Consider the following 11,368-nt stretch of genomic DNA (forward strand, 5'->3'; position numbering starts at 1 on the left):
ATGAAACTGATAATTGGATTTGTTATCTGAAGTATATGAAATCCAAAAAAGGGATGCCTTTATACAACCTTAAGGATTATTCTGTATAATCACTGTTCTCTGCAGTTATATGACCACTGTTAGCCACTGGCTTTTCTTTACACCTTCATCTTTATAACATTTATACCCAAAAGTGCTGATGGGTAGTGGGAATAAGGTCTATAATAGTAGAGCTTAGAGTATATCTATTAAGAAATCTGATCTGAAAGCTTCTATCACATTGGATTGCATACTTATATGTTCACTTGCATGTACTGGCATTAGCTTTTGTAAAATACAAATGGCAAAGAAATCCTATTCCTGAGCATAAAGTGTGCTTTTTCAAGCCAAGGATCCTTTAAAAAATTCAGAGTAAATTAAAGCTTTTTGCACAAGTAATATTTTATTTTGGGAAATATCTTCTCTTGGCTGTTCAGTTAGTAGTTTTCAGTAACCACATATATATTTTAAATCTCTTGTCCCTTTGTCCCTTTAGTTTGCTTATAACTTTTTTCATGCTGGTTTCTTTTAAGGTATAAAATTCCCATGCTTACTTGTAGCCTTAAAGGACTTGAAATTAGTCTTTTTTTTAAGTTATGAAATACTGTAGTAGTACAGGTTATGCACTAAAAATTGACTTTTCTCACTCTCTATTTAATAAGTAAGCTGCTGAGAATGCAAGACTAAGATTAGGCCATGATTTCTAAGATATTAACATTAACACACAGTTGACATCTCAGAGTGCCTTTGCTTGAGAAGATGCAAACAATTCTCAGAATAAAAGAAACATTATGGCTTTTGTATGCTCGAATGGCTTATTAACCTTTAATGTTAGAATCTGCATGATATTTTAAAATAGAAGGGCAAAGTTGTCATATTATTTATTTATTTTCCAGTTAATTAAATGCTTATTGCAGTAGATATTTTTAGCTTGAACTTTAGCTTCTAAGTATGAAAAGACAATTTCTAGAGATCAAGCTATTTAAATTTGTCAACATTTAGGTGTTAATTAAAATGTAATATATATATTTCAAATTTAATTCGATTTATTTTGTTTTTTAAAGGAGTGTATTTAGAGGAAGTAAGGGTTTACATTCTGCTTCTCTGAGCATAACCAAAGTTTTAAAGCACGTGAATTGCAGATAATTTTTTTCCGTACTAAGCTCCTACATTTTAATGGGTAACAAGTATCCCAAGTTGCTTTAAATATTTATAGTTAGTGTTGGAAGTGATGTAGATCCCATATTTCAGACAATAAGCCAATTCCAGTGCTGAGAAAGATATTTTTTTCTTGAAAATGTTTGTGTCTGCTGTTGAATTGTGTGTGTTCTACTAATCAGTGTTAGCAGTTTGAGTTGATGTGTTATAATCAAAACAAAACCAATTGCAATAAACAAAACCAATTATAATAAAAATAACAATTTCTGCTTCCAAGTAAAAGGATAGATTCTTGATGATGATATTTACTTAAATATTTGATAGCTACTTTAGCAGGTTTTTTTCTTTATATTATTTATTGACATTGCACTGTTAAAAATAGAAATAAATTTTAAACATATTTGGTGTTTGGACTTTATGTTCTAATTACCTTTAAATCTTTCTTTTCTGTACAGTTAATAAATATTTAAGCTCTGAAAATCCACTGTTCTTTGAACTACGTGCCAGATACCTTATTGCCTGCGAACGCATCCCTGAGGCAATGGCTCTTATCAAATCTTGCATAAATCATCCAGATATCAGTAAAGATCTGTATTTCCATCAAGCACTTTTCACCTGTCTTTATATGTCACCATTAGAAGATCAGCTATTCCAGGAGGTATTGTTTGTCAGTGTTGTTTTTAATGAAGTGGTACTTGTTATGCACAAAGTGTCAAAAGGAGCATATGGAACTCTTTATTTTAGTAGAAAGAAATGTCATAAAATCAGCAATTATTCTGGTATTGCTTAACTTAGAGCTGGTTTAAGCTTTGAGAAGATATATGTAGGTGTCTAGAAATCTTGTTGACCTAAATGCATTTTTTGGTCGAGTTTACTTATGTATATATATTCCCTATTTATCTTAAGTCACTATCATTGTGTAACTTCAGTGTATTGACTGTTATTTTACAGTTGACTATTATTTCATCAAAACCACTTGAACATACTTGGTATCGGTCCACTGTTTTATGCATTGTACAGCATTGTTAGCCTTAAAGTTTCTCTAATGTTACCCCAATATGTAAAATGAAACCCTTTAATTAAGTGTGGTTGTAGTCGTACCACTGATAGCATTTTCTGGAAAGCAGTGTTTATCTTAACCTTCTTTTTTTAAGTTAAAAAACAACCGACCATCATGCAGTTAAAAAACAAGCAAACAAACAAAAAAGCTTTTGTGTAGTTTTAAATTTTTCTGATAAATTCTGTCTTGCATTACTTTAAGAGATGTGAACCAGCTCTAAATCTCCCCAGACTCTCTATTCACAGGCCTAAAGGAAAGCTACTCCAAAGAATAATAGTGCCTGCATCTTTTAGTGGCTTCTTTAATATAGCAAGGTCTGATAGGTTTTTGTTTCGTGTTAGCAAATTTATCTGAATTGGTTTTTATTTTAATTATATAGCACTTGTTGAGGACTGATTGCAAGAGTGGAATTGAGATCATCTGCAACACTGAAAAAGAAGGGAAGACTACCTTAGCCTTACAACTATGTGAATCGTTCCTAGTCCCACAGCTCCAAAATGGGGACATGTATTGTATATGGTAAATACTTTACTTCTGGTGAAGCCGCTCAGCAGATAAATGCTTATTGCTGAAATGAAATTTGTCTGACTTTGATTTATAGCTCAGGTTTAAAATACCAGATAAAAACATTCTAACTTGACCTGTGGATGTTTCTTGTACTTCAGTTATTCCTGTTGTCTTTTCATGCAGTCCTGTACAGTGGTATTCTACATAGCGTGTAACACTTGTCTGCTTCAAAAGAACAGAAAGATGAGTCTTCAGGTTCTTTTGGCTGCAAATACCTACAAATATGGCATTTATTATTGGCAAAGTGTAATAGTATTCAGCCTACTGGTGATGCAAGTATTTTCCTGTCCAGCTAGTTAGATGCCAGTTAATGCTTACAGTATCTAAATTGTGGTATGTCACAATTGTATCTAAAAAGAATATATGATTCTGAAAATGTGCTATTGATTATATGAAGTTGTACTTCAAAAACAAAGCCACAATGTAATATAATTTTCTAAGAAAGGCTTGAGTAAGAATGTCTTTGTATTCAGTACTACAGTTTGATATTTGAATACTTTTGTTGCTACTGAGAATTTTCTGAAGAAGAGTCAAAACTAATTTTATCATTCCCAGAAATGAAAGATGTCAGAGGGAAGGTAACTCTTATGCTTAGTTTGAACAATTTCTTTACCTGATGTAATGTCTGTATGACATTTTTTCTGACTGTGTAGTTGAAACAAAAAGGCTTAGTCTACAAGTATCTACAGTTTTCAGTCAAAGAAGATGAAATTATTGATTTGCGTAACAAATGTTTAAATGGAGTCTAGAATTTATAAAGGCTTCTTGTTCTTCCAGAAGTAAGGGAACTGAGATGTAAGATACATCTTTTTCTAGAAGAAGTAATGAAGACCAGATATGATTAAACAAATGTTACTTCATTAATTTTACTGAAGCTACTGGATAAATAGTCGATTACACTGAATCAAAACCTTTGGAAACTGTTGACATAAATTAATAATATACTGGCAATACCTGGTTATTCTCTGTCATCTATCTCTGTCCAGAAAAAGCTGGCTGTGGCTATCCCTGTAGGGCAGATGAATTTAAATCAGAAATAAGCGTTTAGCTTGTCTGAACCCAGTGCTAAAGTTTAAAATGTAATACAGCATTGCTGATTGCTGCCCAAATGCTGCATCCTCTGAATCTTTATTAGGAAATTTTTGCACGTAACTTATGAGTTACATGGTTAATGCTTTCAGTTTCAGGAATTCAGATTTTTAAGAAATGTATTGTAAATATTGGCACTAAGCCTGATTCTTTTTATGCCTTCTGTTGTCAGAACAAACACATTAGCCTTGCTCCTACCTAGTTGATTTATAGATTTTATAACATCTGTTTTGGAAATTAAAAACAAAATGTTGGTCTTTACCTTAGATAAAGTGGATATCAGTAATGAAATTCTGAACAAGAGTAGGCTACAGTACTGTTGAACATGTTTATCAAAAAACCAATACTAGCTTCTTCTAGTATTTTAATCTTCTGTTCAGAATATAAAACATAGTGATCTTACAATGAGTTTTGAGCAGTTGTGTCTATTCAGGTGGAATAACTGGTTCTCTACAGATGTTGAGTTATAATGATTGCATACAAAATAAGAGAAAACTGCTTAGTGCTTAATGGTTAATGTAAACTGGGACAAAGCTATGAAGCAGTTAAGTGTGACTGAACTGTTGGTCAAGTTTTGGAAAAAGTTGGAGTCAGGTTAACCCACATCATGTGTTTTTCCCCAGAGTGGAGATTCATGTCTTCAAGCTTAGCACAAGTCATTTTACTTTGTTTGGAACTGAAGGTCTTGCAGATCTAACAGCAATCACTGCCAGCAGAGATAAGATACCAAAATAGATTAGAAAGCTGTAAATAGCAGGTATCTGCTATTGCTTCTTGTGATGTACTCTGTATAATCTTTGAGCTGAAACCATTAGTTCACAGATGAAGATGGACTTTAAACAGCTCTGTCTACTGTTGTCTATGTTGAGATGATCTATGTCATCAATGTTTTTCTGAAGTGAAAGCATACATGTAAGCTGCTCAGAAAAAAACAAAACAACTGTGGTAGGTCTTGCTTAGAATTGTTTGTATATAGGATTGTTGATCAGAGATCAGTCTGTAATGACACGATTGGCTTTCTTGTATCAAAAAGTGATGTACCCTCAGGAAGACAGAATTTTGTTGGGATAGGAATAGCAGAATGGCCTGCATGCTCTGCAAAGCAGTCTCTAAATCCTGTTTTGGCTGTTTACGATTAATTCATGTTCATTAAGTTGAGGAACTCTTTTCTGTATTTTCATTCAGTCTATGGCTTTTATCCAAATCACTAAAACTGCCTAACTGTTCAGTATGTTCATTTTGGTAAAATATGCAATTTATACTCAAGGAAAGACAGACTTTCCACTTACCAACAGTGGAAAATGTTTTAGGTTAGCTGGAGTAGGGCAGGCTCAGCCACCCTCTTACGTCACTAATGGAAACACACAGTGCTTTTGGTATAGTATAGTGTGTTGACTGTCTGGAATACCCAGTTGATCTGTGAAAATGACAATTTAAATTGCCCTAGGCAAATTAATAACAGTTTAGGCATGGGCAGTAGTGCTATTTTGGTTATCGTGCCTAAAAGTTTCAAGAATGTCATCAACTGTTCATGCTATATTATATATATAGTATAGAAGCAAGTAATAAAAATAACCCAAAACCTGCCCTCGCTACTTTGTAACATCATTTGCATTGTCGTCAGTGCCATAGAAATGTCCCATGTGCTGTTGATTTCAGTGTTAATTAAACTTCATATGAAAAGTATATAAGTAGTTGAAATGGAGTCCAATCAGAAGTTCAGGACTGATTTAATCCATAACAATTATGAAAGTCAGAAATGTGCCTGAGAAGCAGAAGCCTCCATGTCTACGCAGGAATAAGTCTAAAATATTCCTTATCACGATCTGGCCAAACGATGGTAAAACTGATATAATGACTTGCTCTTAACCTATGGAGCTGTTCCTTCTTTCAGTTTTCTCCATTCCTTTTTCAGTTCTTTTCTTGTGTCAGGCCTTCATGCTTGTCTGAACAAATCCTATGCTGCTTAAACCACTAGTCTGTCTGAAAAGCAGTTTTGAGTTTTCCCTGGATTTAATATTGAAATAGCTTACTCTGAATTGGTATGAAACAAAGCAGAGAAGAGTCAAGAGCAGTAGCTGCTAATTCAGTTCAGCATTAATAAACAGCGAGTTTAAATAATTACTAAACAGCATCCTTAGCAAATATGTTCTTTCTTGTACTTATGGTTGAGACTTGACTGATATTTTTTTTTTTAATGGATGATTTGATCTGCAAATACTGCTTAACATGTCAGACAGAACTATAGAGCTGTTCTTAATCTAAAAACAAAGTCAGTGTTCTGACATAGTCAGTTCTGTCACTTCTCTACAGGCAGATGTTGACCACTCTAAGATAAGCTTAATCTTAAAAAGTGTGTCTGATTTATATCTGACACAGACTACAGACTCTTGAATATCAGCCAAGGATTTTGTCAGTGACTGTTTGCATCTTTTGAGGGAGGAGGCTGATAAAAGAAAGAAGTTATCTTCCTTCAGAGGATGAAAGTCAATTGCTCGCCTTTTTTCATCATAACGTTATGATGGGAATTTCAGTGTAGCATCAGGTCCTGTGTGAAATCTTTGAGGTGCCAACTTTCCATATAACTAAGAGCTAGATTTGATTGTAAAAGTCTCTGAATTAAAGAATGTAGAATTAATTACAGGATGTAGAGTTCAGTCAGCTTTATCTTATAGACTGAACACATTACCTATTTAAGAGCTCTGCTACAGGGGTCTAATGATATGTTCTTACATTTCCTTGTATCAGTTAGAAATATTGTTTGACTTGAATGATAGATGTGTGAATAGTGATGAAGCCTGATATTTCCCTGTAGCTGCTATTGGTTAGGAAGACTGATGACAGCAAACAAAAAAGAAAACTTACTGTAAATAACTGGAGAAGACATTTCTTGTCAACAGTCTGTGTTACTGACTGCATTTTGACAGTAGTCTTGTTTTCCACATTTTACATTCCACTTGCTTTCCCGGAGGATTCCTCATTGTTGCAGTGAACATAATTTAATCCCAAAACATAAACTGTGCAGATTGATGTGTGCTGCCTGTGGTGTTAAGGGCTGGGTACTGTAGCATCTGATTAGCATCTGCAGTTCTCTGATACTATACTGAATACATTAATGTTGTTGCATACTTAATTGGCTGAGTGATAGGAGATACCCCGAATGCTTTAACAAAGTAATTAACTTTTGTTTTCCATTATGCACTTTGTATATAGTCGTGGTGTCAATTAGATTGGTTTTAAGCCCTTAAATACAAATTTAGGTGCAGAATTTGCAACTCATTGCTCTTTGCAACCTGTCATACTTAGTGATGGGCTTCTTTTAATACTCAGCGTAATTGAAGTATTCTGTTCTGTGCTTATAGGGACCTGATCTTCATTTGGAGTAAACTGCAGCTGAAATCTAACCCCTCAAAACAAGTATTTGTTGACCAGTGCTACCAGCTTTTAAGAATTGCTACAAATGTCAGAGTAATTTTCCCTTTCATGAAAGTAATTAAGGATGAAGTAAGTTCTGTTTTTTGTTTACTTCTTTACTCTTTCCCTCTATGCTTTGTGTTACAAGTAAACAGAAGTAATGTTGATGTTTCTGTAGATGTGAAGAAGGGACAGGGAAGGGCATTAAATTAAAAGCTTTGTCAGGTTCTCAAATGTGTCAGCATCAATTTTGTCTTTGATCTACTGTGTGTTTTCATGACGTATTTCTGACTCAATTGTGTCAAGTAAGATTTCTTTCCTTTTAGACCTCAGAAAATTTGAGGAATGGTGTTCTGTATAAACATACGTGGAAGCTGCTTAGAAATACATGGAATAAATGTGAAAGATGGGTGGTGGTTTTTTTTGTTTTTTTGTTTTCTTCCCACTCTGTGTATTGTTGTTTGTTTTTTTTCTTTTAGCCAGGAAACAGGACTTCTATGCCATTGTATCTGCCTTTCACTCTTGTTAAGTTCTGAATCCTCCCACAATTTCTAGCCAAATGTGAAGTAATGCTTAACATAACAAAAATGAAGGAAGAGCTAGACTAAGATGGGAGAAAACATGATTTTGTTTCAGAAAAATATGCTATATTTCTTGCTTTACATGTTTTGTGCTCTTTATGAACACCTGTGGAAACAAAAAAGAGAAAGCATAATGTGTAACCCTTTGTGCATGGGAGTCTCAGCTAATTCTAAACACACTGATTTTTTATCATATACTTGATTGAACACAGTTTCTTTGTATTCTGTTCCCTAAACATTTGCATAAATGAATTATAAATTATTTCATCAGGGTTAATGTTCTGAAATTCTGAATGCAATGATTTGCTGTTATTCAAGATTTTAATCCTACTATGTGTTCTAAAATGCTGCTAGTGACACGAATAACTTGATGTAGTAGTTTTAGAAAGTTGACTTTAAAAAAAAAAAAATATATATATATATATATATATAAATAAGTACATTTTAACACACATATATATGGGTGGATATTAAGCTTTAATGCAGCTCTTCTTACTAGTATGCCATATGTTGTGTAGTATGTTTTCTGACCATGCCTCACAATTGTAAGCTTCTGGGGGATCCTCAGCCTAGAGTATAGAAAGGGAATTCTGCACATTGGAAGGATATCTTGTCAATTCTGAAAATTCAGGCCTGTAAAATGCTTCAGTATGGGCTGTTACAGCTTCCTTGGTGGTCGCTGTTGAAAATCAAAGGCAATATTTTACAGCTTAACACTCTGCTGTTGGTATTTGGGCACTGTTTATTCTAGTTCCCCCTCACACTCACCGACCGTACGTCAGACTTCTTTAGATTTGACTTTTGATATGTAGACTTCAATGCGCCTATGAGGAAGATTATGATACTATGTAAAATTATTTCTTTTCTGCAGGTTGGTGAGGATGGTCTTCAGATATGTGTTGAGATATGTGGATGCGCCCTTCAGTTGGACCTCCGTGAAGACCCCACTATGAAAAGTCTTATTTACAAAGCAATTGCTCACTTTCTGCCAAATGACTTGGAGATCCTCAGAATTTGTGCGCTTTCGATCTTTTTTCTTGAGCGTACTTTGGAATCTTACTACACCGTTGAACATTTATATAAATGTGCAGATGAGGAATATAATGAATGCACTAGTTCTGTTCAAAACCGTGTACGTTTTGAATTGCTTCCTATTTTGAAAAAAGGTTTGTTTTTTGATCCTGAGTTTTGGAATTTCTTGATGATCAAGCAGAACTGTTTAGCTTTATTGGAGGATAAAGCCTTTGCTGGCTTAAGTGAAACTACACTGGAAAACTCTACTGCAAATGTAGAGAAGTTAACAGAGTATAGGGCTATGAGTGAGGAACATGTCTGTTCAACAGATGTAGGCAATGGGGAACTTGACACTGACGACCTCTCTGAAGCCCAGTCCAAAGGTAATGCCAAAAAGAACCACGAAACTCATGAAGCATCTAAAATGTTAGATAATACTGTACCAAGACACCGCTGTGTGATATGCAACAAGGAATTCTTTGGTGATCACATTGTGAAACATGCACAAGCTCACCAGAAAAAGGGCAGTTTTTCTTGCGTACTTTGCAACAGAAAATTCAGGCAGAAAGGACTTATGCTAAAGCACTTAAGGAACCATGTCAGAAAGATAGAAAGGCAACATCTTGCTGCAGTCCTTGAGGCCAGTAAGCAGGCTCAGATTTGTAATGAACTAGAATGTTCTGATGTTTGTCCCTCCCTTGAAAATGGGGGCTCTGTTGGTTCTAAAGAGGATGAACGAGAGATTGCAACAGTTCCAAGTGCTGACGTGGAACAGGAGAAGGCTGAACAGGTATTCAGTGCAGTGGAAAACCATCTCAGTGACCAGGACGATGTTACTGAAAATAGTAGTTGTGACAGCTGCTTTAATAATGCTCCTGATGCTTTAAGTACAGAAAGCTTGCCTGAAGATGATGAGAACTCCAGTAAAGAGTCACCTATTTTGCATAAAGTGAATGGAGCTTTTTCTCCCCAAAAATATATAGATGCTATGGATCAAGAAGGAAGCTTGAAGTGCCCTGCTAATGGTTGTGCCAGAGTGTTTAAAAAGATTCGATTTCTCAATAAGCATGCAAGAAAAGCTCATCCAACTGATTTGAAGGTACAGGAACATATAATGAAATGGAATAAAGGAAAATGTCGGTTCTGTCAGAGAAAATTTGCTGATTCCCAACATTTTATAGACCACCTGAAGAGACATGTGTATCCAAATGTTTACTTTTGTTTACACTTCAATTGTAATCAGAGATTTAAGCTGTCAACTGAGCTAGCAGAGCATACAAAAAGTCATAATGTTTTTAAAGCTCAGTGCAATTTTGCAGAGTGTTGTGAGCTTTTTGAGGAGCTTCCTTTGCTGTATGAACATGAGGCTCAGCATTACTTAAGTAAAGCGTCAGAGTGTTCAGAAGATGCCAGTGAAAAGGATTCTTCAGATGACCCTTCAGAACATGGTAGTTGCCATGGTGATGATGAATCTGTTAATGAAAAAGAAACTGTAGATCTACCGATTCCAACTTGGAAGTCAAGGAAGGATTCTACAGAACCAAAGACATATATTCAAAGTATTGAGAAGAAAGCAATTAATGTAATGCAGAATGGAAATGAAAGTTCATCTGAGGGCACTGCAACGGTTTTGATAGACCAAAAGGCACCTGTTTTACAGCCAAATTCTGAAAACTGTACTGTTAGTGACCAACTAGTCAATGGGCACAGTGACCCAAATCAAACGTCATCAAAGTCATCAGAAACACCTTTGAACAGAGTGGTAGATGAAACAAGGACAGAGAATGGGTCGGTGTTACCCGTTTTACAGAATTCTCACGATACAACACAAAATAATGCTGCTCCGTCACAACTACCTTCTAAACCAAATCAGACAACGGAAAACACTTCATATGGTGTCATCTTAACAAAACCATATGTTAGACCCTTGCCTCCAAGTTATCTTGATGAACGATACATTAGCATGCCAAAACGTAGAAAAATGTTGACTGATAAAGCAGATGCTCATTCAGAACAAGATAAATGTTGTAGTAAAACAACAGAAAGATTTAGATGTGGCAACTGCTTGACCATCTACTGTAATTCAGAAGCACTTGAGGCTCATCTTGCACAAAAGAAATGTCAGACGCTCTTTGGATTCGATTCAGATGATGAAAGTAAGTTACAATTCTTCTGGCTCTGTTTGTTTGGAGGCAAATACCAAACAGATAGTGGTTCTTGTAAACAGGCTGTCTGATGGACCAGAAATGGCACATACCATTTGTAAGCAGTTGTAGTATGATAGAATTTAGAGCAAGGAAGGTCACTCACGACAATAGTGACCTGAACTTTGGAGCACAATATTGCACTAAACTGGAAGTTCAGATTATATGTGCTGTCTACAATAAAAAGAGGTGATGAAAATTGGTAGGCATCTTTTATGGAAAAGACTTCCTATAAAACAGAGAAAAGAATTATATATTTTATT

The 11,368-nt window shown here is 35.0% G+C and overlaps 1 protein-coding gene across 3 annotated transcripts in view; it reads left to right on the forward strand.

The window, feature by feature from the left end:
- ZNF654 (zinc finger protein 654) overlaps positions 1 to 11,368 on the forward strand; it is a 37,617-nt gene that overhangs the window by 22,026 nt on the left and 4,223 nt on the right. For all 3 annotated transcript variants that reach the window (XM_015878594.1, XM_015878597.1, XM_015878598.2), the window contains 4 exons: positions 1,632 to 1,834; positions 2,616 to 2,755; positions 7,255 to 7,396; positions 8,759 to 11,057. In XM_015878594.1, coding sequence (XP_015734080.1) covers positions 1,632 to 1,834; positions 2,616 to 2,755; positions 7,255 to 7,396; positions 8,759 to 11,057 — 2,784 coding nt within the window. The remainder of the gene's footprint in view (positions 1 to 1,631; positions 1,835 to 2,615; positions 2,756 to 7,254; positions 7,397 to 8,758; positions 11,058 to 11,368) is intronic.

This window comes from Coturnix japonica, chromosome 1 (genome assembly GCF_001577835.2).
Source record: "Coturnix japonica isolate 7356 chromosome 1, Coturnix japonica 2.1, whole genome shotgun sequence".
Classification (NCBI taxonomy): Eukaryota; Metazoa; Chordata; class Aves; order Galliformes; family Phasianidae; genus Coturnix; species Coturnix japonica.